Here is a 27,603-nt window from a genome sequence, read left to right on the forward strand (position 1 = left end):
TGTATGACATTTCTCCTTGTATTATGATGTTTGAGAGGTGATATAGGTGAACTGCTCTTTCAACTCCCACACACATTTCACCAGGAATTCAGCATACCAGCAACAGGTCAGTTTCAAAACATATACAAGGTTGGAAGCGTTTGAAAAGGTTTGTGTTCTCCATTCTTTGTTCCGGATTCACTCTAGCTGTAACATAATCTGCACTTGCTTCCCTATGGAGTCAGCAGGTATTCTGGGACAAAAGCTCAAGTTGATTGGAAAGAAACTTTATCCTTAAAGTCTCAGGCACAAAGAACCTTACCTCAATTGCTGTTAGACTGGAATGATGCTGAGAGCTACATTTGGACATAATTTTGGCATCTGGATTCAGTAATTTCCAAAGACCTGAAACGGTTCACAGACAACATGCAGGTAAGTTTCTTAAATCTTGGAAGAATTTGCTATCTATTAAAATAGGTTTGAGAAAGCTGAAGTTTCTTCTATGTGCACATCATCAGCTTTGAGAAAATGGAATGGAATTCAGATTATAATTACAGGGATTTGTTTTGTTTTGTTTTTTGCCCATTCATTAGGTATAGGAAAGAAAAGATGGGGGTCAGGATTCTCAGTGGTTAAGCTTTGGACTCTCCCAGACTTGAGTTCCAATTATGACCCTTCCCCACGCCCTTACCCACTGAGATGATCTTTGGCAAATTACTAAACTTGGATGCTCACCTTAATTTTGGAAATAACCTATATGAAAGGGATGTTACCAAGGCTAAGTGAATTAAGTCATTTAAAGTGCTTAGCACAGTGCCTGACACACTGCAAATGCTCAGTAAGAGGTAACTATTATTATGGAAGGCTTTGTCAATCAAACTCCAATAGAAATTTAATTTCTTTAATGTTCCCTTGCTCTGTTATATTACGATACTGTGTATGCCCTTCCAGATGGAAAGTTTCCATCTTCTTTGATGATGTGGAGTAAGCTTGGCACAGAGCCATCCTAGATCTCTGAAGGGGTGCTATGCAGATAGTGGGAATTTGCCCATATTGGCAGATGTGTTGAATGGATTAGGGGACATCGCTAAAACAGACAATGTCAGAATTCAGTATCAGATTAAATTGGAAAGTCATAGTAGAAGGATGTAAATGTTTGATAGTAGCCATTGTTCACTGGCCAACAAAAGCAACTACTTCATGGAAAAATAGCCCTTGACCTTTGTAATTAGAGAAGAAACTGATCCAAGTGCTTCACTTTCAGAAAAAAAAAATCATATATTTTCCTGTAGGCTTTTAGCACAATAATTCTGCTTGTTACTTTATATCCATATGTCTATGCCTGATTCCTCTTTGCTTTTCCAATGTCTAGCACCGTGCCTTGCATATAGTAAGTAGGCTTTCATCCAAACAAGCGAGAAAACAACCAACTAGCATTTTATTCAGTTTCTACTTCACGCCAAATACTGAACTCTGCAACAGTGGAGAAGAGAGAGCTGTCTCTTCTCTGCCAGCTGTCCAGGAGACCATGATCTAGTGGGAGAGACAGATAACAAAAATAAATGAGAAACACTTAAAATAGTGTATTTCTAAGTGCTGTAAGAAGTATGTATAGCATTCAGTGGGGGCAAAAATAAGAATGGAGACAAAGCTTGAATGAACATGTGTTTTCGTCTTATTTAGGTGACATTCTGCAGACTTCGGACTCACCAGTGGTGTTTCATTCTATTTAATGTTATCCTGTTTCATGCTTTGCTTTTTGGGGCTGATTTTGTGGAAGAATACTTTCTGCATGCTTTGCCTTATGTGGATATGAAAGCTCTTGAAATTAAGGAGAAGGCAAGAAAATTGAACACGGAGCCCCTAAGAAGTAATCTTTCCAAGTATTACATCCTGAGCCAGTCGGAGCTGTGTAAAGGGAAGAATATATTTTTACTCTCTCTTATCTTCAGTAGCCCGGGAAATGGAACAAGGCGGGACCTCATCAGGAAAACCTGGGGTAACGTGACCAGTGTTCAAGGGCACCACATTCTCACACTGTTTGCTTTGGGAATGCCCGTTTTGGTAACTACCCAGCAAGAAATAGACAAAGAGTCCCATAAGAATAATGATATAATTCAAGGAATCTTCTTGGACAGTGCTAAGAACCAAACCCAGAAAATCATCACGATGACGCAGTGGGCTGTGACTTTCTGCCCTAATGCCCTGTTCATTCTTAAGGTTGATGAAGAGATGTTTGTCAATGTCCCGAGCTTGGTAGACTATCTTCTTAATCTGAAAGATCACCTGGAGGATGTCTATGTAGGAAGAGTTATCCATCAAGATACACCCAACAGGGATCCTAATAGTCAAGAATTTGTCCCTTTCAGCGAGTACCCAGAAAAGTACTACCCAGATTACTGCAGTGGCGAGGCTTTTATTATGTCCCAAGATGTGGCTCGGATGATGTATGTGGTTTTCAAAGAAGTACCCATAATGGTTCCTGCTGATGTGTTTGTAGGAATCTGTGCAAAGTCTATTGGCCTTATACCCATCCACAGTTCAAGGTTTTCTGGAAAAAGGCACATCAGATACAACAGATGTTGCTATAAGTTCATTTTTACATCCTCAGAAACTACAGATATTGAAATGCCCCTGGCGTGGAAGGAAATTAGCAGTGGGAAAGAATGTACCCTGTTTGAGACTTACTACGGGCTCATTTCCTGCAAACTTCTGACATACTTTGACACCCTTAAACGTTTCCACGTGGGTACCATAAAAAATGATGGCATGTATTTGAGTGATTAGTTTTTTTTTTTTTTTTGCTTTTTATTATAAATTTGGTCTTTTTAAATTAACTCATACCTCGTTATAGAAAGCATCCCTCCTTCCTTGTGTTTTATGTACTTTCTTTTAGCGAGTTGCAAAATGTTATTAGTGCTCGGATGTACTACATCATATTGAGATTTCATGTTACGAAATCTAAGTTGAGATAGCACTCTTTTCAAAATAAAACATTCTATCCAAAAAAGGGAGAACATGACATTTAATTATAACCCAAAGTCTTGTTTCTCTTTACAGTCATTGAATTTATAAAAATCATATTCTGTGGAACTGTCATGATTCAGCAATAGCAATGGCAACTAATTTTTGCGAATGCTCAGAATTAAAGGCAAACACCAAGGAATTTGTTGAACAAAATTGTCATCTTGTATGTAAGCAGGAAGCATTTTACTCATTGGGTAGTGGAATTACATTTAATTTAAAAGTATGAACCACATAGTATATGGACTTGGATAGCTAACTCTTTGTAAAGCAATTTTCATCAAGTTCTAATTAGCCAGTGCTTTACAGACGGGATGCGACACATTCACATTCCCTGCTAATGTGTACACTCTGAGTTAGTTTCCTAGAAATGCTGTAAAAAAAGTACCACAAACTCGGTGACTTAAAACAATAGAAATGTATTTGTTCTAGTTTTATTTTGTATGACAAATTTTTTAATGTTTATTTTTTTTTTATTTTTTTTTCAACGTTTATTTATTTTTGGGACAGAGAGAGACAGAGCATGAACAGGGAAGGGGCAGAGAGAGAGGGAGACACAGAATCGGAAACAGGCTCCAGGCTCTGAGCCATCAGCCCAGAGCCTGACGTGGGGCTCGAACTCGCGGAGCGCGAGATCGTGACCTGGCTGAAGTCGGACGCTTAACCGACTGCGCCACCCAGGCGCCCCTATGTTTCTTTATTTTTGAGAGACAGAGTGAGCCTAGGGGAGGGGCAGAGAGAGGGAGACACAGAATCGGAAGCAGGCTCCAGGCTCTGAGCTGTCAGCCCAGAGCCCGACGCGGGGCTCGAACTCACGAGCGGTGAAGATCATGACCTGAGCCACCCCAGGCATCCCTATTTGTTGTAGTTTTAAAGACTAGTTTTAAAGATGAAATCAAGGTGTTGGCAGGGCCCTGCTCTCTCTGAAACCTGTGAGGGAGAATCCTTCCTTGTCTCTTCGACCTTCTGGTGGTTGGCAACCACGCTTAGCATTCTTTGGCTTGCGGACAGACCACTTTAATCTCTGCCTCCATCTTCACACATGGCCTTCTCTCATGGGTCTGGGACTTTGTATAATCTCTGCTCTGTGCTGTGTCCAAATTTTCTCGTTCTTCTAAGGACATCAGTCATTGGATTAGGACCCAAATGACCCCATCCTAACTTGATGACATCAGCAAAAACTCTATTTCAAAATAAGGTCACATTGACAAAAATCAGGGGTTAGGATTTCAACATTACCTTTTTTGGGGACACAATTTAACTCACAACACACTTGGTGATTTCTCTTGTGGAATAACTAGGCACTAGATCAATGTTCCCATTCTGGGGCCCTCGGAATTTTAGGTGTCCCCGAAGTAATACACTTAGAAAATCTCTGCCATGACACTTACTACATCATATTTCTGGATATATTACTAAAATATACTGAGCCTCAGTCTATGTACAGATTCAGCCTTGTAGGACCCGTGGACTAAATGAGACATGTCAAGCACTAGCATTGGATTTGGCCCATAGAAAATGACCCATAAGAAGAGGTAGCATTTAAAAACATACGTTCTGAGTGTAACAGCTTAGGTTCAAATCTTGGCTCCACTTATCTGCTGTGTGATCTTGTACAAGTTCCTTATCTCTGCTGTGCCTCAGCCTCATGTGTAAACAGGGTAATAATAGTATTTTATTCCTGGGAGAGGAAAAAGAGCAACATGAGTTCATAGATGAAAAGCTTTTAGAACAATGCTTGACAAACATTTGTCTGCTATTATCCTCAAAATATAACCAAGTAAAACATTTGACTAGCCACCAGGAAGCCAGGTTAACATTCTGGCTCTGGAATGTGCAATCTGTAAGAAATAGTAGCTACCATTAGTAATAATGATTAAGAATTTTATAACTTTCCCCTTTTAAGTTCCAGGCTTTGGCCGTATCGCCTTGTAGTTCCCCCAAATGTTTCCTGTTTTCATGTCTGTCCCCTGCTTGCCCTGCTACTCTCCTTTATTTCTCACTTGACTATCTCCTACCGGTTCTTCGAGTTTCAGGTGTTTCCTTCTCTGAGAAACCTTCCTTCAAGTCTAGGGTAGGTGTTTCCTGTTTTTCTCTATTCTTGTACTTACTATACACTAATGTTCTATTTCTATTTCTGATAGAAATTTGTTTCTATTTTCCTCCACTATTAGTCACTTGCTACCTGTGTGATTTTGAGATAAGCTACTTAACTTCTCCAAGCTCGGGTTTCTTCATCTGTGAAATACAGATGTAAAAATATAAACGAGATTGGGACGTCTCGGTGGCTCAGTCAGTTAAGCATCCAACTTCGGCTCGGGTCATGATCTTGCATTTTGTGAGTTTGAGCCCCACATTGGTCTCTGTGCTGACAGCTCAGAACCTGGAGCCTGCTTAGGATTCTGTGTCTCCCTCTCTCTCTGCCCCTCCCCCTCATGCTCTAATAAAAAAATAAATAAAACATTAAAAATTATATATAAATGAAATGAACTTAGCATTTAGGACAGTGTCTAACACTTTTTCCCAATGCCATGCACATAATAAGCAGTCAATAGTGTTTATTTGTTAAATGTGAAATGAAGTATGAAATAAATAATAATTTTCAAATTTTATTTAATCGTAGAAAAAAGTCACAGGTGCAAAGTCAGAATGAGTGCGTAGGCCACACATAGGAGAGGGCCACTCTCTGAACTCTGATGTCAAATGAATAAGATCAACTTCATGAATGAGATTAAACAAAGTCACCTTAAAGAGATAGAATGTTTCTCAGGCCAGGAAAGACTTTGCTGTAGCCTAATTAGTGGTATTAGCTGTAGAGAAATGATTAGTATGGAAACACACGAAGAAATAGACCCACAGAGGGATATAGGAGATGGTGGAACCGAGAATCTCACACTGTTTGATCAATGTGAAATGATCAATCCAGGGACAAGAGAACTCCAGGAACTTGAGGACCATTTTGTTACAGAGCAGGGATGGTTTATCAACATCACCATGGCCTAAAAGAAACATATCTCTGGATTCTGAACGGTCACACTCAGATAACACACTCACCCAGAAACCTGTGACTGAGGATTGGTATGCAGAGTGCTCTTCCGGTTAGAAAGCAGGGCACTGGAAAGAGGTGGGAACATTTTGTCAATGAAAAGAAAGCACATCCTTTGTTAATCAATGAGATGGCATCCTGGTTTATATATACTAGCTGCCATCTGACTCTGGTTATTAGGAGTCAGTATCTCTCTCTGATCAATTCAATACTGACTTGATGGATCTGAGAAATTAAAAGCAAAACCCTCAACAATTGATGGCCCACCAATAAGACAAGAGTTTGGGGTGTCTTCCTGCTTTAGGAATGTTACCACTCCTCCTTAACATTTACTCCTCCAGCAAAATTCAATGATCAGCAACAAAAACGCGAAGAACACTAGAAATGTTTTTAAAAGATTTATTTATTGTCCATTTTCCATAATAGTAACAAAAAAATCCAAAGACACCTTATTAAAAGCATTTATTCTTAGTATGGAGAACATAATTTCAAAATTCCATATTATTTTTCAAAGAATCTTTATATCCAAGACTTTGCAAGTGGAATCAGAAGGGGGAATAGAACAACAAAAAAGGTGGTGAAGAGAATTCAGAAACAAGTTGGTTCCATTATTCTATTTGAAGCACAATTTTAAATAAAATGGGGTAAGTCCATGAAAATTTTCTGAGAACAAAACTTCCATCTTCTTGGAAAGATTAAGGCAGTCAAAGAAATCTGAAAAACACCTGATGCAATTATGATCAAGTTTGCCTGCTTTCCTGGTTCCACACTGTATTTCAACGTAGAAACACCACAAATGCATGTGATAAAGTTACATTAGATACTCCATGATTAATTCTGGGAGAAGGGAAGTCTCTGTTTTGTAAAACACTGGTGAAGTCAAATGCCTTAGGAGAAGTTTTGGTCAAAAAATGGTCTACCTTCTTGAAGAAATCATTCAGCTCCTTCCACGGCTGTTGTGGAAATAGGTTTCACATAGTATGGACCTTCACTCAGGTAAGTTCTGAGCCTCAAATAATTTGGGTTCCCAAAGATTTCTGCAACTGTCTTGGAATTGGCAAGTGCTTTAACCAGTTCATATTTGGCATCCTTTGAAGCTTTGTCATGCTCCACAGACCGGTCCATCACATATTCCACAAACCCTGGACTATTAAACATAAGTTTCTGAGCCCAGGGTTGATTTGCGATGGACTGAAATAGAAGGTAGAAAGAACACAACTCCTCTGAGCCTTAAGAAATGAAATGTGTTACTTGGATAGCACAATCCTTACAAAAAATTTTGGCCACATGAACCTTAAAAATGTTACTTTTTGCCTAAGAAAATTCTCTCCTAGAAATCTTAAGAAAATAATCTAAATATTAAATATTAATCTAAATTTTAATTAAATATTTTATTACATAAATAAATCTAAATATTAATTAAATCTAAATCTACATATTAAAAACCTTTGTACATAAAGATGGTTATCATAGTGTGAAAATTATAATATAAATGCTTAATAGTGGGGGATCGGTGAGTATATTTTAGTATATAGCAAGAGAAAATTAAATAAACATTAAGAATAATTTTTATAAAGAATAGGTCTATGATATGAAAAAAGTAGATCCAAATTATACTCATGGCATAATGACAACAGTGGAAAAATAAAAACAAACACCAGAGAAGAAAAGACTATCCTGAAAAAACTCTCAGGCTTGTGCACAGGATGACATTTTCAGAATGTTCATTATAGGACCATTTGTTACAGAGAATCTCTGAAATCTTCATTGACAGGAGAATGATTAACTGTGGCTATACAATGAAATAATGACTTTCTAATTGCCACTTTTAACACAGACAACCCCTACAAACAGAAATGTTGAAGAAAACAGCAAAGTGCAGAATGATATAAACAGCATGATACTGTTTACAAAATTTAATATGCAAAATACTGTAATTTGTTTAAAGATACACACATATGTAGTAAAAGTATAAAATCATGTATAGGCTTGTAAACCCTGAATTCATGACAGTGATTATAGTCAGCGAGGAAGGGGGAATGACAGAGATAGGAAAGTATTACCGATGTCTGAAATATTTTATCAAAAAAAGGTAAATAAATAAAAACTGACACTAACACTAATATTAAAAGGAGATATACAAAATAGGTCTGATTTTAAGTGATTTTAAAAATTTCTACTTTGCAATCTTTTCCAAATTTTAAAATAATGAATAAGCAACTTTTACGAGAGCTGACACTGCTTAACTCAACCTTGTGGGCTTGGGCAAAGCTTGCTGAAGAGATACCTGAGCTAGTCCTTCAAGAATGAGTAAGAGGTTAACAAGCAAAGTTGGGAAACAGCGCTGAATGTAGAGGGCACATAAAGGTCCAGAGAGATAAAGTAAGCAGTTTGGTATCACTAGAGCATTGGGTGCCAGAGGGGGAACGGCGGGAAATAAGGCTCAGGAAGAAGACTAGGGCTGGGTCAACCGAAGGCTTGTTTGATGGCAGATAAGGAATCTGGAATTGATTCTATGATCCTGTGGAATCCTGTTCAAACCTTTGCCACAACACCTAAGACCTTGAGCTGAAACAATCTGTTTACACGTCTCCCTCATTAGTCTACACTAATAGAGGGCAGAAACTACACATTTGTGTATCCCCAAGGTATGGCAGAGGCACTAGCTCATCATAAGTACTCATGTGTTGAACTAGCCTCTTCCCAGAAGGACTGGTGAAAAAGACAAGGATGCCTACCGTGAACACTTTTAAGGCAGCACAGTGCAGTTCAGGGAAGGGCTGATTACTGATGCCACGGAAGAGCTCCAGCGGGTCCCGAGATAAAGAAGAAAACCAGGATTCTGTCATCCTCAGGAGGTCATCAGTCTGCTGCTCAGGCTACATGACAGAAATGAAAACTCTCAAACCTCTGGAAGTCAGGAAACCTGGATTCTGATGGCACTTTGTCATTAGTTTGCTATGTGATCTCTGCTAAGTCCGGAGCACTCTTTCCCAAATCCAGCTCCAGACTTCCTCAGTTTTGTTTTGTTTTGTTTTTCTGATAGGGTTGATTAGGCAATCTCTAGGGTCCTCTCTCCAGTTCTTTAAAAAAAAAAATTTTTTTTTTAACGTTTATTTAGTTTTGAGAGAGAGAAAGAGAGACAGACCACGAGCAGGGGAGGGGCAGAGAGAGAGAGAGAGAGAGAGGGAAACACAGAATCCGAAGCAGGCTCCAGGCTCTGAGCTGTCAGCACAGGGCCCAATGCGGGGCTCAAACCCATCAACCGTGAATCATGACCTGAACCAAAGTTGGACACTTAACTGAGCCACCCAGGCGCCCCCTCTCTCCAGTTCTAATACTGGATGATTCCACTTTAACTAAAAAAATGTCACTAGTAACATAGTGAGGATTATCTTCTTTTACTAAAAGTTGAATACCATCTATATTAAGTTAACCAGGATTATGTTGACTTATATAGATTTATTGTCCCAAACATATCCCACTATCCTTCATTAATTTCCCAATGTACTTACTGGTATATAAAAAATAGACGAAATTGCATCCAAACACCTAATTTTGAGCTCTGTTGAGGCATTCTTTGCTTGATATCCTATTTTCATGAGCAAGCGTTCAAAGCGAGTTCCTTTGAAAGATAATAAAACATTTTTTATGGTGGTAAAATACACATAATATAAAATTTATCATTTTAACCATTTTTAAGTATATAGCTCTGTGACATTAAGTATATTCATATTGTTGTGCAACCATCATCACTATCTGTCTCCAGAACGTTTTCTTCATCTCAAACGGAAACTCTGTACTCATTAAGCAGTAACTCTCCATGTCATCTACGTCCATCCCCTGATAACCAGTATTTTACTTTGTCTCTGTATATGTTACTGCAAGAACCTCATATAAATAGAGTCATGTAATATTTGTCTTTTTGAGTCTGGCTTATTGCACTTGCCATAATGTCTTCAAGGTCTCTGCATGTTACAGCATGGATGAGAATTTCATTTCCTTTTTTTTATATTATTTTTTTCATGTTTATTTATTTGTGAGAGAGAGGGTGGGGGGAAGGGCAGAGAGGGCGAGGGAGACACAGACTCTGAAGGAGGCTCCAGGCTCTGAGCTGTCAGCACAGAGCCTGATGCCAGGCTCGAACTCATGAACTGCAAGATCATGACCTGAGCTGAAGTCAGACGCTTAACCAAATGAGCCACCCAGGCACCCCAAGAATTTAATTTCCCTTTTAAGGCTGGATATTTCATTGTATGTATATATCACATTTTGTCTATCTATTCATCCATCAATGAACATTTGAATTGTTTCTACTTTTTTTGGCTATCGTAAACAATGTTATGAATACAGGTGCACAAATATCTTTTGAGTCCCTTCTTTCAATCCTTTTGCATGTATATCTAGAAGCATGTTTGCTGGGTCATATGGCAATTCTATGTATAATTTTTTGAGGAAACACCATAATGTTTTCCACAGCATCTGTACCATTTTACATAGCCACCAAATATGGGAATTTCTCTACATCCTTGTCAACACTTTTTATTTATTTTTGTCATTTTTCTGTCATTATAGCCACCCTAATGAGTGTGAAGTGAACAATGAGATTTTTTTAAAACTTTAAAAGAAATTTTTTTATTGTTTATCATTTTTGAGAGAGAGAGAGAGAGAAAGAGAGAGAGAGAGCAAGCAGGGAAGGGGCAGAGAGAGAGGGAGACACAGAATCTGAAGTAGGCTCCAGGCTCTGAGCACTCAGGACAAAGCCCGATGTGGGGCTTGAACCCACAGACCATGAGATCATGACCTGAGCTGTAGCCGGCCGCCCAACCGACTGAGCCACCCAGGCACCCCAACAATGAGGTTTTTTTAAAGTATGCTTTCATATACTATGACCTCTACCAACCTAAACCAACACAAAATTAAACATGTAGTCAGATGGGATGCCTGGGTGGCTCAGTCAGGCAAGCATCTGACTTTGGCTCAGGTCATGATCTCACGGTTTGTGAGCTCAAGAACTGCATCAGGCTCTGTGCTGACAGTGTGGAGCCTGCTTGGGATTCTCCCTCTCTGCCCCTCCCATGCTCTCTCTCAAAATAAATTAAAGAGAAAAAAAAAAAAACAATAAAAAAACCAACAACAAAAAAAACCCCACATAGTCAGAGACCAAGTAACAGGCCAAAAACACACATTCAGATGCAATGCAGTGTATACAAAAGACAAAGTGTAGAGAATTTGGAATTAAAGGACCTGGATTTGAGTAGCAAATCCACAGTCTATATCATCTAAAAAAATGTTAACTTCTCTGAGTTTCAGCTACCTTATCCGTAAAATGAGAATGCATAATATGTTCTTTGCAGGACTGTATAAGGATTACATATCATACACAAAAGCACTTAGAAAAGTATATTAATAAGGATACCAATTGTGACAAACAGTAGCACATTAATTTTCAACATATACTCTGTAAGGGTTTTAACTGTGCCCATATTAGTTTTCATATAGAATTCACAGTCCTTTAAATCACTCACAGATGTTTGTAAGCGATGAATGATGGGAATCTACTCCCAAAGCCAAGAGCACACTGTATATGCTGTATGTTATCTAACTTGACAATAAATTATATGTAAAAAAATAAATAAAAATAAAGATTCCATAAAGATTAAATAAATAAATAATTACAGATATGCCTTAAAAGTACCATTCTTAACATAAAATTGGTAACAAATTTTTGTTTCTTTTTCTTCCTGGACATTACAAATATAAACAAATGTGTGTTTTCATTAAATATTCACAATCCGAGATTGTTTATCCTTTTATGAATGAGGAAAATAAGACCTGAAGTAATGAAGTGAGGGCATGAAGTTCAAGAAACCAATTTGTCAATAAATTATATTAAAAAAAAAAAAAGCTAAGTCAGTGTTGGAACTGGAACATGAATCCAGGTCTTTTGGAGTATAGCCATGGTCTCTGGACCTTGAACACTATCAAAGAAGGTGTAGAAGGGACACAGTACTTGGTCTAGCCTGGTAAAAATAAACAAATAAAAATTCAGTAATAATTGTAAGACTTTCTAGGGATGCGTTCAAGGTTACAATAAAAAGACAGCCATCTGTAAGAATAGTTTCTACAATGTAGTTATTGCACCAGCAAGTGAGCTTATATATTGAATTGTTGCCAAAAACGAAGATATCCCTAAAGAAAACCCAATAAGTCATACCAACCTGTTTTTTGTAAAACTTGTTTCCTTCAACATTGGATCCCAGGATTCCGATTGTGTCCACTGCTACGCCAATCATGGTGGGGTCCTGACTTTCTGTCATTTCAAAGACTTTTTCCACAAAGACAGGATAACGCTCACAGATCTGTTGAGGACTATCCATGATAGCCAGGTTTCCAAAAAACTTCACAAATCCTGAAGAAATGTCCAAAAATATACGTTTTTAAAAAATGTTAATTATTTTGAGAGAGTGCACGAGCACTGGAGTGGGGGAGGGAAGAGAGCTAGGAAAGAGAGAATCCCAAACAGGCTCTGTGTTGTCTGCTCAGAGCCCAACACAGGGCTCAGTCTGACTAACCATGAGATCACGACCTAAGCCAAGATCAAGAGTAGGACATTTAACCGACTGAGCCACCCATGTGCCCTACAAGAATATACTTAATAGAGAAGGAAGGCCACATAAAATGTGGGCCTTATGTTTTCATACGGACAGTAATAAACTACAGGCCAGGAAGGGGAGAATGGTTATGCACTGTACTCTATTACCTAGAAATCAGACCATTAGGAGATACCGAAGGACCTGTGATATGTGGTCCTGAGAACAGAAACCCCAGGGTGTCAATGGAGCTGGGTTCAAATACTGAAGCACTGCCATACACAAGAGGAAGAGCAAAGAACAAGGACCACTGGATACAAATTAGAGGAAGGCAAGTTCGGAGTATTAGGAACAAATTAAAAAAAAAAAAAATTTTTTTTAATGTTTATTTTTGAGAGGGAGAGGCAGAGCGTGAGCACAGGAGGGGCAGAGAGAGGGAGACACAGAATCTGAAGCAGGCTCCAGGCTCCATGCTGTCAGCACAGAGCCCGACACAGGGCTCGAACCCATGAATCATGAGATCATGACCTGAGCCAGTCAGACTACTGAGCCAACCATGTGTCCCACACCAGGAAATTTTTAAACAGAGATGCTCATCAATGAAGTAAGCTAGGCTACTTAAGGAAGGAATAAATTTCCAATTTCTGCAAGTGCTCAAGGAAAACTAATTAACCATGTCCTACAACAGAATGGCTAGAGTAGATCCTATATTAGATAAAGATTCCGACAGAGATTTGATGAATTGTGAAATATACTGTGTCATTAGTAGTATTAAAAAAATTTTTTTAAATGTTTATTTATTTTGAGAGAGAAACAGAGTGCAAGCAGGGGAGGGGCAGAGAGAGAGAGAGGGAGACACAGAATCTGAAGCAGGCTCCAGGCTCTGAGCCATCAGCACAGAGCATGATGTGGGGCTCTAACCCACAGACTGTGAGATCATGACCTGAGCGAAGTCAGCCACTTAACCAACTGAGCCACCCAGTCGTCTCCATTAATAGCATTTTAATTTATGTTGCTTTTGACTGAGGTTCAAAGGAAACTATCCTAATACTCAAACAGCAATGGTATTTCCAGAAAATCAGATTCAACAATACATGGCTCCCAGGGCAATATATTCCACCTCATCAAGGGGCTATGGGTATCATCTAAAGGGACCTGCTCTAGGGGCGCCTGGGTCGCTCAGTCAGTTAGGCATCCAACTTCAGTTCAAGTCATGATCTCACAGCTTGTGGGTTCAAGCCCCGCACTGTACTCTGTGCTGACAGCTCAGAGCCTGGAGCCTGCTTCGGATTCTGTGTCTCCTTCTCTCTCTGCCCCTCCCCCGCTCATGCGCGTGCATGTGCTCTCTCTCTGTCAAAAATAAATAAACATTAAAAAGAATTTAAAAAAATATACAGGGATCTGCTCTACAGAAATAATCTCTGGCTTCTCTTGTCAGAGATAACTCAGATACAAAACATGCACCATTATTTTCACAGAAATCAGTATTTCTTACCTGGCAAATAGAAGCTAGAGAAAGGGTCTGAATCTGCCCCAACAATTATATTAGAAATCTGATCAATTACTCCTTCTTGAGAAAGGGTACTGTCGTCCATGTTGAGTATACGCCAGTGATGTCACCATTTCTACACAGGTGGCTCTAAAATGCCAAAATTTTGCATACGATTAACATAGTTTATAAATTGCTTTCATAGGATGTATTACTTAATTCTTTTAATCTAAAAGTCAGTAATCCTGGCTACTTTTCAGATGGGGACACAAGAATTAGAAAGCTGCAGTGATTCGTCCAGAATCACATTGTCACTAGCAAGGCAGAGTTTAAATTTTGACTTTTGACTTGAGGGCCCATTATTGTTTTCCACTAAAATAGAGCAACTTCTTAAAAGATTTTTTTTTAATTTTTATTTTGCTGAATTACTTTAATCAAATTCTAGTCAACTTGCCATTTATCCCTGCATACTTCAGTATGCACCTTTAAAAAATATGAACAGTTCCTTACACAATTATAATGCCATGTCCTCATATTTTAAAAATTGATAAAAATTCTTGGTATCATGTAATAGGTACCTGTGATCAAATTTCCACAAATAATTTTTAAAAGTATTTTTATAGTTGACCTTAAGGTATTTTAACAGATGATTTGCAGAGTTTTTTTCTACGTTACAAAATTTGATATAAGGCTAAAAAAATTCTTAAAAATTAATTTCTTATTAGGAATGCTTTGAAACAATGTAACTCAAATGCTTTAAACAGTGTAACTCGTGACTGATTTACACATATGAGTTGAACAAATTCAGTCACATTTAAAAAACATAACAATCAGAAAATCACATAAGGAGGGGCGCCTGGGTGGCTCAGTCAGTTTAGTGTATGACTTTGACTCTGGTCATGATCTCATGGCTCATGGGTTTGAGTCCTGTGTCACACTCTGTGCTGACAGCTCGGAGCCTGGAGACTGCTTTGGATTCTCTGTCACCCTCTCTCTGCCCCTTCCCTGCTTGTGCTCTCTCTCAAAAATAAACGTTAAAAAAAAATTCAGAAAATCACGTAGGAAAACAAAAACCTGTGTGCACAAAAATAGCAAAATACCTGAAGCAAACCAAGTGTTCAACAGTGAGGATGTATTAGTAAACTGTGGAATATCAACAAGGTTAACATTGGCAGATATTAATGGGACTTAGGGAGTAGAGGGGCTGGGAGTGAAGAGTCTAGATTAATATTTCTTTAAGGACCTATGTTACCCAATGTATTGGTCTCTTTGGCCAATTCATTTAATCCCATTATCTTCTTTTTTTTTTTTAATGTTTTTATTTATTCTTGAGAGAGAGAGACCACACACAGAGTACGAGTGGGGGAGGAGCATAGAGAGAGAGGGAGACACAGAATCCAAAGCAGGCTCCAGGCTCTGAGCTGTCAGCACAGAGCCCAATGTGGGTCTCAAACTCGTCAACCGTGAGATCATGACCTGAGCTGAAGTCAGACGCTTAGTTGACTGAGTCACCCAGGTGCTCCAATCTTCGTATCTTCTTTAGAGCTGTTACTGTTCCATTTGAGAGAGGAGGAAATGGAGGTGTAGAAAGGTTACAATAATCTGTTCAAGGTCAAAAGCTAATAAGTAGCAGAAATGCATGCAAGCCTAAGTCTTGCTCATTTTCAAAAGCCCATGTTTCTTCCATCATGCCATAGTGCTATTATTTAACAAAACCAAAAATGTGTAAGATAACATATTAAGTAATACAAAATGGCAGTTATCATGTGACTGCAAAAGTACACATGTCCAAGGACAGGGAACACAGTTAACCTAAAGTAGATTGTCATGGGCGGCTCTGCTAAGTTTTAGTATACTGTCACGAATAACCTGAGCTTTTTCTAAAGACCTCTTCTTTAGGACAGTGGTCAAGAGATTGTAACCCAGGTCCAGGTTCTAATAGGGAAGATTGCTCTAAGTCCCAAAGCTGCTCCCCGGACCTCTCAAAGAAGACATTTTGCTTTAAGAACTCTCTCAGTCAACACACCTGACTAGCACATCCTCCCCAGTCAGCTCTCTGAGAAGCTGGGTTACCAATCCACTGGTGGTACAGTAGTTTAAAGATTCTGGTGACACGGAAGAAATCTCCACAATTAACTGGAAGAAAAAAACAGAAAAAGCTGAAAGGTCAAAACAGCCCAAACCTGTTAGATCTCATTTTAAATTAAACACAGGACTAGGTACTTCATATAACTGAATTTTTAAAAAAAATCCATTATTTGTCTCCACAACTGGAAAAATCTCATTGAACCTGTGAGAAATTGTTTTGGCACAGAAATACTCCATTATGTCTGGTTGTAGCTGTGCTTTTTTTTTTTCTCTCCCTTAAATCATCAATCCATAAATCAGGGTAGAAAAGCCTGAATGAGCGATAAGACTGCTAAAAATCATTCCATTCATACATTCTATCAGTCAGTCATTTACTTACTCATTCCACAAGTATGTCCTAAGGGCTTACTGAGAGATATAGGGCACTGAAGGGTTTTCAGCAGAGGAATGATAGAACCAGATTTGAATTTTTATTATTATTTACTTACTTTTAAAATATTTTAAAAATATTATTTATTTTGAGGGAGAGAGGGAGGGAGAGAGAGAGTGTGAGTGGGGGACAGGGAGAGAGAGAGGGAGACACAGAATCCGAAACAGGCCCCAGGCTCTGAGCTGTCAGCACAGAGCCCGACACAGGGCTTGAACTCACAAACTGTGAGATCATGACCTGAGCCGAAGTCAGTTGCTTAACCGACTGAGCCACCCAGGCGGCCCTAGATTTGAATTTTAGAAGATCATCCTGACTGCGTCTGAAAATAGACCAGTGGTGTCAAAAATGGATGAGACCAGGTGAGATGCAAATACAACAGTAGTCCAGGTGTGAGATACTAGTAGCTTAGACTAGGGCGGTGGTGATTATACCAAGGAAGACAAGCACATGGATGTAAGTAAAACCGGCACAATATGATGACCTAATGGATATGTGCAGGGAAAATAGGGTCTCACAGAGAATAAGCTCAAGTTCTAATACCCAACCATGTTGACTGTGACACAGGGCTAATTTGTTGCTGTTGGTTTTTTTATTGGAGAATGGGCTGGGTTAAGAAGCTTAGGAGTTTGGTTGAAGCATGAGTGTGAGGGGCCTAGAATACCTAAGTCCAAAGGGGGAACACTGAGTAAGCAGCTGAACATGAGGGTCTGAGTTAAGAAGAGAGGTCCTGGGGTGGGCCCTGGGTGGCTTAGTCAGTTGAGCAACTGACTTTTGGCTTTGGCTCAACTCATGATCTCGTGGTTCGTGGGTTCGAACCCTGTGTTGGGCTCTGTGCTGAATGGGGAACCTGCTTCGGATTCTCCCTCTCCTCTCCCCAATTTGCTCGCGTCACCTCACTCTTGCGCTCTCTCTCTCAAATAAATAAATAAACTTAAGAAAAAAGGAAGAGAGGTCTGGGTTGGTTTATGGAGTCATCTCATTCAGATAGGAACTGAAATCATAAGATGAACAAAATCGCCTGGACATGAATATACAGTGGAGAACAGGGTTTGGGAATTTACTTTTATGAACTTCAACAATTAAAAGTTTCAATTGAGGATAATGAGCCAGGATACTAAGATGAAACAGCTAGAGAGGCAGAAGGGAAACCAGGTTAGGATGGTGTTAAGACACGCAAAGTAAGAAATGTTTTGAACAGGGAATTAGACAGTCAAGGGTTCATCTTGAATATGCAGCCTATTAACTGTGTGGTCTGTCAGCTATTCCATCAGCAGTGAGGTTAACAGTAATAACATATATGGTTTACTGTAAAAGTCGAAGACAATATATGTGGAGATTTAGCACCATACTAAGCACAAAGAGGGTGCAAATAAGAGCCATTTCTTCATCTACCTACTGTAACGATTCAAAGTCTAGTTTTAATGTTATCTACTCTATTATAGTAGTTAATATAGTGTACTGTAATATTTTTCACATGACTGGTTCATACACTAGGCTGGGAAGCTCACCCCCACATCTCCAGCGTCAAATACAGAGCCTAACACAGACTTACATACTCAGTAATGCATGGTAAACAAGCCATCTTGCCTTCCAGTGGAAGCTCTACTACATTCTGAATTGTAGGCATCAGGAAGTATGCTTTAGTCTTACCTCATACACTCTGTAACCGAACAACTCATTTGTTTTCATTACACTTTTCAAATCATCCAGCAGATTGCTTTCAAACAAAGCCTCCAGTCCAGCCTGGTTAATGATATTCTTGACAGGGATTTAATGGCCTTATAAGGAAAGAAAACATCTCTTAAGGTCATAAACATGCAGAATATTAGTATCTACGTCATGATATCGATGTGAAATCGGTGTATGGAATGCATCTTCCCCAATGACCATTCGCTATGTTTAGCTATCGTTATTTAAAACTGAAAAAGACACATAGTATTGCCTACAGAAAACAGATTATGTACATTTTTTTTTTCCTTATCAAGCAACCTAATACAAGCTCTATGACGGATAATTTAGATATGCTTTGTCTAGAAAAAAGGGAAGGGTTTACTGGTATTTGTTCAACATTTTTTATGTATCTGATACCATCTACATGAGGTTGTGAAAACAACTATACAAATCATACCGTACTCAACTTTCACCTCTCATCCAGAAGGTCTTTCTTTGTTTTTCAGGATACTGTGCATGTTTAAGCTGATGGTTCTAGGTGACTCACCGCTTTGGCTACAGACAGATTGTCTCCACCAATACAATAAACAATTTGTTTTAGTAATTCAGCATTATTTAGAATCTCAGTAACAGCCTCAGAATTTTCAACAATTCTTCCGACCTGAAATAAAAAAGTAATCAGAAATTCCCTTAGTGTGCTGTTATTTTAGGGGTTACAGATTACAGCTATAAGACAAGCCATTAAAAATTCCAAATGACCCAAATTCATTAAAGCTGAACACACTTATGGGTATAGTCACATTATTGAAAAGAAAGAAAAAAATAAATGGTAGATAGAGTTGAGACATTTCAGTGAGAGAAACCATACAAATGCTAGTTCCATCAACTAGCAAATTAACTTCTTGAACCTAATTTCTTAGCTATAAAATGAGAATACTTCATTGTAGGATTGTTATGAAGATTAAATGAGACTAAATAGGAAAAGCATGTACTACAGTGTCTGGCACATAAATGGTCAAAGAAAAATCAATTACTTTCTGCCTTTCTGTTGAATTAACACTTCTAGAGGAGAAAAGAAAAAAACAGTACTTGAAAACCTACTGGGTAAGTAACTGCTCGGGTCCTAACATCTCAACAAGATAATCCTCAGCAGCAGCTCTTTTCCCAAATAGTAGGGTATTTTGGTTATCTGGGTGACAGGAGTTACTGTCTCAATTTCTTGGTTTAGTGACCTTCACAACAGTACTTTTCATGCCACTATAGTAAGACCTAACATGGCAATACCTTCTCTAGACTAGAGCTCTTTGAAGGAAAGAAATAGGCTTATTTATCTTGGTAGCTTAAGAGTATACGGTACAATGCCTGGCATTAAAAGGATGTCAGTATTTGATGAATGACTATTTCAGATAATACTTGGTAGAACTTCTTACTTTAGCTTATTCCTCCTGGTTAGTTAACCATGCACACTAGAATAGACACTTCTTAGGGACAGAGAGAGATCATATTTTCTTCATCCTTCTGTCTTTGGCACCCAGCGTAGAGCCTAGTCAGAGCATGGTGGTCAGTAAATGTCAGCTCCTTTATTATGTGCTAGTAAAATTTCATACCTGGGACAGAGTGAGAATTTTTACGGAATCATTGAGTGAGTCAGTCCCCTCTGAAGGTCAACCCTGAGGTTCCGGGCCACGTGAACTGGCTCCACAGCTTGGAGCAATCTCTCCAGAATGGATACACACAAAGTGGGTCTGTTCCTAAAGGAGACATCACAGATTCTCATTAGTTTGTGTCCTGCAAGGTAGGAAGTAACAACCTATTAATATCTGAAGACTGGCTCAATGAGGATCGCTTACACACAGACTTCCTTAAAACACTAGCTTCTACTAATTTATTAAAGATTTACTAAGTAATCTATTATGTGCCATGCTTGCGCTGGGGCTACAAGGAAGGATAGATATATTCTCTAGACTCAATGAGCATAGTCTAACGGAAAATACAGAAAAACAGAAAAGCAACTATAATCCAGGTGGACAAATCTATAGGTTAGGGTAGGAAGCCGTGGGAGCTCAAAAAAGAAACAGGGTTCAGGGAGGCCTCCCAAGGGGTAATACCTGAGCTTAATTAAAAAAAAAAAGTGGGAATTATCTAGGAGGACAAAGGTTGTTCTAGGTAGAGGGACAACATAAAAGGCACAGAGGACAGAGATAGGTTATACATTCAAGGAAGTATAAGAAGCTCCATATGACTGGGATAAGAATGGGAGAGGAGTGGGAAGAAGGTAAAAGGGGAAGGATGAATGGCAAGAAATGAAATAAGAAAGATGCACAGAAGCCAGATTCTGATAGGCCATTTTTGTCATGCTACAGAATTCAGAGTCTTTGCACAAGGCAATGGCAAGCCATCAAGTGGTTTTAAGCCAAGAAGTTTTAACATGATGAGATCTGACTTGAGGAAATCACTCTGTATAAGTTAGAGAAAGAATTTTTCAGTCAGAAGGCAGGTGATGAAGAAGTGAAACAGGGGAGTAGCAGGGGGGATGGAGAAGGGGAAGAGATTCAGAAGCAATTAAAGAAGTAAATTAATCACAACTTGATGACTACTAGTTGTAGATATAAAAGGTGTTTTAAGAATAACTTCCTTTTCTCTTAATGGGCAGTACCATAGGCACTCATATACTGCTAATAGGAGTATAGAATTAAACCAATACAACCTTTCTAGAAGTCGATTAAGCATACATAACAAAAGCCTTAAAAATGAACAAATTTCTTATAACCTAGGGGTTGCATTTTGTATAACTGCACCTAAGGAAATAATTAAGAATGTTTATACCCAAGATAATTGAGACCATATGTCCATATAAAAATTTGTACGTGAATGTTCACAGCAATAGAAACACCCCAAATGTCCATAAATTAATAAGTGGATAAATAGTTTTATCCATACAGTGGAATATTATACAACATGGATAAAGTTTGGAAATACTACGCTAAGTGAAAGAAGCCAGAACAGAAAAGGCTTCCTTTTGATGATGATTCCATTTATATCATTGTCCAGAACAGACAAATCCATAAAGACAGAAAGCAGATTCCCGGTGGCCAGGGGCTGGGGCAGGGCCAGAGAAGAGGAATGGGGAGTGACTGTTAATGGTTATGGGTTTCTTTTCCTTATTTTTTTTAATGTTTTTTTTTTCTTTTAATTTATTTTGAGAGAGACAGAGTATGAGAGGGGGAGGGGCATAGGGAGAGGGAGACAGAATCCACGAAGCAGGCTTCAGGCTCCGAGCTGTCAGCACAGAGCCCGACGCAGCACTGGAACCTGTGAACCATGAGATCATGACCTGAGCTGAAGTCTGACGCTTAACTGACTGAGCCACTCAGGCACCCCACTTTTCCTTTTTTAAAAATCGTGACTATATATACCATGAAATTTACCATTTTAACCATTAAAAAAAGTTTATGTATTTATTTTTGGGAGAGAGAGAGAGAGAGAGAGAAGAGAGAGAGAGAGAGAGAGAGAGAGAGCGCGCGCGCACAAGGGGGGAGGGGCAGAGAGAGAGGAGATGCAGAATCCAAAGCAGGCCCAGTGCAGAGCCTTCCACGGGGCTCAAACCCACGAGCCGTGAGATCATGACCTGAGCCAAAGTTGGACACTGAACTGACTGAGCCACCCAAGCACTCCTATCCATTTCTTAATGTATAGTTCTGTGCACTAAGGTTCATTCACATTGTGCAACCATCACTATTATCTATCTCCACAACTTTTTCATCTTCCCAATGGGAACTCTGTATCTATTAAACACAAACTTCCCGGGCGCCAGGGTGGCTCAGTCGGTTGAGCGTCCGACTTCGGCTCAGGTCATGATCTCAGAGTTTGTGGGTTCGAGGCCCGCATTGGCTCTGTGCTGACCGCTTGCTCAGAGCCTGGAGCCTGCTTCAGATTCTGTGTCTCCTTCTCTCTGCCCCTCCCCCGCTCTCGCTTTGTCTCACTCTGTTTCTCAAAAATAAATAAATGAAAAAAAATTAAAAAAACAACAAAACACAAACTTCCCTTTCTCCCCTTCCCTGAGCCCCTAGCAACCACCATTCTACTCTCCATCTCAGTGAGTGTGACTACCCCTAGATGCCTCATCTAAGTGGAATCCTAGCATTTGTCCTTTTGTGACTGGCTTATTCACCTAGCGTGATGCCTTCAAGTTTCCTCCATGTGGTAGTCTGTGTCAGGAGTTCCTTCCTTTTTAAGGCCAATAATACTCCATTGTATGTATATACCACACTTTGTCTATCCATTTATCTGCTGATAGATACTTGAATTGCCTCTGTTATTGTAATTTTATTTTATGTATTATTTTTTAAATGTTTTTATTTTTGAGAGAGACAGAGACAGAATGAGAGTGGGTTAGGGGCAGAGAGAGACGGAGACACAGAATCCGAAGCAGGCTCTAGGCTCCGAGCCGTCAGCACAGAGCCGGACGCGGGGCTCGAACTCACGAGCTGTGAGATCATGACCTGAGCCGAAGTCAGATGCTCAACCGACTGAGCCACCCAGGCGCCCCTGTTATTGTAATTTTAATTTGCATTTCCCTAGTGACTAATGACGTTGGGGTATCTTTTCATGTGCTTATTTGCCATCCACATATCTTCTTGTTCAAATACTTTGCCCATTTTTTAAGATGGATTCTTTCCTTGTTATATATTCTTCACTAAGACTCTTCTCCATTTGTAATTTGCCTTTTCACTCTTAACTGTGACCTTTGAAGAGCAGAGTATTTAATTTTGATTAAGTCCAATTTATCAATTTTTCCTTCTATGGATCATGCTTTTGGTGTCATATCAAAGAAATCTTTCATCAACCCAAGGTCACGGAAATTCTTTCCTAGGTTTTCTTCTAGAAGTTTTATAGTTTTTTGTTTTATATTTAGGCCTATAATCCACTCTCATACGGTGCCAATGGGAATGTAAAATGGTACAGTCATTTGGGAAAACAGGCAGCTTCTTAAAAAGTTAACATACACCTATCATATGAGCCACCCATTTCACTCCTAGGTATTAACTCAAAGAGAAAAGAAAAAATTTGTCTACGTAAAGACTTGTCACAAATGTTCACAGTAGTGTAATTTGTAATATAATCAAACTGAGGACAACTCAAATGTTCACCAGCAGGTAAGCTGATAAACAAATTGTGGTACGTTCATACAAGGGACTACTACTCAGCAATAAAAAGGAATGAAGTATTCACCCACACCACATAAAGTTTAAAACGATGAGTGAATTTTTTTCATGTGTTTTTTTTTTAACTTTTTTTTTTTTTAACGTTTATTTATTTTTGAGACGGAGAGAGACAGAGCATGAACGGGGGAGGGTCAGAGAGAGGGAGACACAGAATCTGAAACAGGCTCCAGGCTCTGAGCTGTCAGCACAGAGCCTGATGCGGGGCTTGAACTCACGGACCGCGAGATCATGACCTGAGCCGAAGTCGGCCGCTTAACCGACTGAGCCACCCAGGCGCCCCTTTCATGTGTGTTTTTTGAGAGAGAGAGTGTGCACATGAGCGGGGGAGGGACACAGAGAGAAGGAGACAGAGGATCCGAAGCGGACTCCGCAATGACAGCAGAGAGTCCGACGCAGGGCTTGAACTCACGAACCATGAGACCATAACCTGAGCCGAAGCTGAACGCTTAACTGACTAAGCCACCCAGGCTCCCCACAAAGATAATTTTCTCAGAACAAATAACAAATCAAGTAATTCTGTTTATGAAATAATTCTAAATACTTTTTATTTTACATTTTATTTTGTATTCTTTTCAGACAGTATGCTTTCCTCATATTGGTCTGTTAAGACCATGGTTTTAAACAATCACAATTACTTTGTTTAAGAAAATTAGTAAACTCAAAAACAGGACACTAATTTAGAAGCTTCTGCTGTCACTAACAGCATCCGTCACCAGATGCTTATAATTGTAAAATATCCCCTTTATGTTAAAACATAGTACACGAGAAACTGCACAGAAGCAATTTTCTGTTACTGAATAAATTTTGTTTATATTGAAAAAAAATAAATAAAATGATGAGTGAAAGCCCGAGTACATACTGTAGGATTCCATTTGTATAGAACTCTTAAAAAAAAGGCAAACTCATCTATAGAGATCGGTGGTTGCCTGGCTGAGGTGAAAAGGGATTCAACAAAGAGGCACAAGGAAACTTCTGGGGCTCAGAGACAGCTTTGCTATCTTGATTGTGGTGATGGTTTCATGGGTATATACATATGTTGATACCTGTCATATTGTATATTTCATTATGTGCAGTTTATTTTACGTAAATTATATCTCAATAAAGCTTAAAATTTTTTTTTTAATATTTGAGAGAGAGAGACAGAGAGACAGAGAGACAGAGAGAGAGGAGGGGCAGAGAGATGGAGACAGAATCTGAAGCAGGCTCCAGGCTCCGAGCTGTCAGCACAGAGCCCAATGCGGGGCTAGAACTCACGGACCGTGAGATGGTGACCTGAGCTGAAGTCAGACGCTTAACCGACTGAGCCACCCAGGCGCCCCCCACCCCTACTTTTTAAAGCAGCCATAGGTTAAACTGTATAGTGCACAAATTTCAGGCCACATGTGGTCCTTTATACCAAAAAGCCAAAGAGTTAATAATTTGCACGTTGTAAAAGCAGTAGTCTTAGAACTTACTTTCTCTCATAAAAACTCTCGTCAAGATTCTAGATTTATATCTATTAGATCAGATTCTAAACCAATATATAGGAACCTGGTAGTTTAGGCAGGATAACAGAAATAGATCTCAAGACTGCCCATCTACTATCTGCAGAAGAATTATTCCCACAAATTGCAATTGGTATCTACTATGTACCCCATTCTGAATTACCCTGTCTGTCAATTTCCATTCCAATTGTCTCCCACGGCATGGCTCCTTCATTTGGTAAAACACGTCCTCCATGGACCTCATTCTACAAACTCCCATTCATTTCAGCTCCTACTGTATCTCTGGCGTTAACTTATGGTAGGACTTTTGAAATTTTCCTGATCCATGATATAAAGTGGCCTCTTGAAAATTTATGAATCCTGGGGCGCCTGGGTGGCTCAGTCGGTTGGGCGTCCGACTTTGGCTCGGGTCACGATCTCGCAGTCCGTGGGTTCGAGCCCCGCGTCGGGCTCTGGGCTGATGGCTTGGAGCCTGGAGCCTGCTTCCGATTCTGTGTCTCCCCCTCTCTGCCCCTCCCCCGTTCATGCTCTGTCTCTCTCTGTCTCAAAAATAAATAAACGTTAAAAAAAAAAAGAAAAAAAAAAGAAAATTTATGAATTTAATCTTTTATGTAGCCTATATTACACTATGTGCTGCATCCTAAGAGGGATGTAGAGATGAACAAAGTATGGCCCCTGCCTTTAAAGAATTTTCAAACTAGAAATAACCACATAAAGAACTATAATATAACACAACAGTGGCAAGTATCATTAACAGAAATAATGATAACATCTCTCAGGAGATCTGAGGACCAGTCACTTGAAACTGGAGTGGCCGAGTAAAACATTTTGGAGGAGATGGCACTTGACCTGGGCTTTAAAGAATGGACAGAATTTGGACGGAGGGAGGGCATTTCATTAGAAGGACTGGCATCTACACAGGAAAGTGCCAAGTCATGCTCAAGGGAAAGTAAATGGTGCCACACGGTAGCTGAAGCAGATGAAGTACCTGTAGAGGAACAGAGGGAAAAGATGAGGCTGGAAAAGGAGGAGGAAATACAAGGTAAGGGCCCAAATGCCAGAAAAAGAAGCCATGATTCTATACTGTAGACGATGGGAGACCATGGAAAAAATGAGTCAAATGATCCAAGAAGTTCACTGTGGTTGCAGTATGGGAAGGGCACGCTGGCAAAGGAAGCTTAAACGTAATGAGAAGTCAGACTAATGCAACAGACCTAGCAAGAGGGAGAAAACGAGGGCCTAATTAAACAGGACAGAAAAGAAGAGATTTCCTAGGCAGAACTGAACAATGTTAACTAATGGACTGCATGAAGGGGAACATGTATTAAAAAAAGGGAGGAATCTCAGAAAGTTATAGCCAAGAAAGCCCCCTGGAATCATCAAGTGTTGATCCAGCGACTTTATTACCTTGTCACTTTTACATTTCTGGATCACAAACATTGTCTCAACTGTTTTTAAATTATCAAACGATTCAACTGCAAAGTGCTTTTTAATCAAAACACTACAGATGGGCCTAAAATGAAAAAAGTTGCCATCCGAAATCCCACTTTTATATTAATAGTTTCTGCTGTACCTTTCGATATTCTCATGCCATACTAGCCTGGGGGGGGGGGACTTAAAAACATTACATATAATGGGATCATAAACTCCTACAATTTTCTTTTTCCGTTCAACAACATATATTAGAGATTTTCCCACGTCCCCATATATAGATCTACCTTAGTTTTTCTAATAGCGGCACAGGGTGATATAGCAATGTAGCACAATTTATTTACGATTCCCTTTTAATGGACATTCAGGTTGTTTCTAGTTTTTGCTGTCACTTCTGTTACGACTATCCTTATACATACATTTTGAGTGCGAGCATACCTGCGTGTTCACTGCCTATGGATCAAAAGATAACGCAAATTTAAAATGTTGATGGAATCTAGCCAAAGTGCCAGGACAGGCCCTCTTAAGACGACAAACGTCGCCAACCTGTACGCGAATATTGCGGCGCCTCTTTCTCGGTGAGCAACCGCGCTTTCCCTCTCCAATTCCTATTTCAAGGATGAGGCAGTGAAGCGGGCACACCTCACAGGCTGGACTTGAGCCCTGTGTCTGGCCTCCCGCCCAGGTCCTTTCGCTAAGTGTCAGCGAGTTTTAAGCCTCACCGCGACAGGGGAAAGCCGTCCCCTCCTCCCAGCCACCCTCGTCTCCTCGACCTCCATTGGGGTCGTCTCACCGATGGTTCTCGTTGAGCAGGGAGAAAAGCGGGCCGAGGCGCAGTTCCGCCGCTTGCTCGCCGGAGCTCGCTGGCGGCACGGTCTGCAGCACCGACTGAAGCGCGCGCAGCTTCCCTCCAGGGGCGCTTCCAGCCGCGACACCTCCCCTCAGCAGCGCCAGCGCCTGGGCCGCCATCGTGCACCTCCAGCGGGGGCTCCCGCGGCCGCACACTCCAGGCTCGCGGCGCGAGCCTCTCCGAGCCTCGCGAGATCTGCGGGGCGCAGCCTCCCTTCCCGGGCTTTCGGCCGCGGCCGCCGCAGGCTGCCCCGGCCGCGCCAATAGCGATGTGGGGGCCGGCGGGCAGCGCGA

At 40.0% G+C, this 27,603-nt stretch overlaps 2 protein-coding genes across 2 annotated transcripts; one reads left to right on the plus strand and one right to left on the minus strand.

The window, feature by feature from the left end:
• The first annotated feature begins 327 nt into the window (after window positions 1-327).
• Window positions 328-2,992, plus strand: LOC115499591 (putative UDP-GlcNAc:betaGal beta-1,3-N-acetylglucosaminyltransferase LOC100288842). The gene is made up of 2 exons (XM_030293692.1): window positions 328-411; window positions 1,663-2,992. The coding sequence occupies exons 1-2, from the start codon at window positions 406-408 to the stop codon at window positions 2,764-2,766; spliced, it is 1,110 nt and encodes a 369-aa protein (XP_030149552.1). The 5' UTR covers window positions 328-405; the 3' UTR covers window positions 2,767-2,992.
• Window positions 2,993-6,434: 3,442 nt separating this feature from the next.
• Window positions 6,435-27,533, minus strand: PSMD5 (proteasome 26S subunit, non-ATPase 5). The gene is given in 14 exon segments (XM_030293699.1): window positions 6,435-7,240; window positions 8,788-8,928; window positions 9,565-9,674; window positions 12,271-12,291; window positions 12,294-12,461; window positions 14,138-14,222; window positions 14,224-14,281; window positions 16,158-16,267; window positions 18,300-18,397; window positions 18,400-18,427; window positions 18,868-18,981; window positions 19,928-19,962; window positions 19,965-20,071; window positions 27,254-27,533. Coding segments are annotated over 14 exon segments (1,509 nt in total). The 5' UTR covers window positions 27,430-27,533; the 3' UTR covers window positions 6,435-6,982.
• Window positions 27,534-27,603: the final 70 nt, after the last annotated feature.

Source organism: Lynx canadensis, chromosome D4 (assembly GCF_007474595.2).
Source record: "Lynx canadensis isolate LIC74 chromosome D4, mLynCan4.pri.v2, whole genome shotgun sequence".
Classification (NCBI taxonomy): Eukaryota; Metazoa; Chordata; class Mammalia; order Carnivora; family Felidae; genus Lynx; species Lynx canadensis.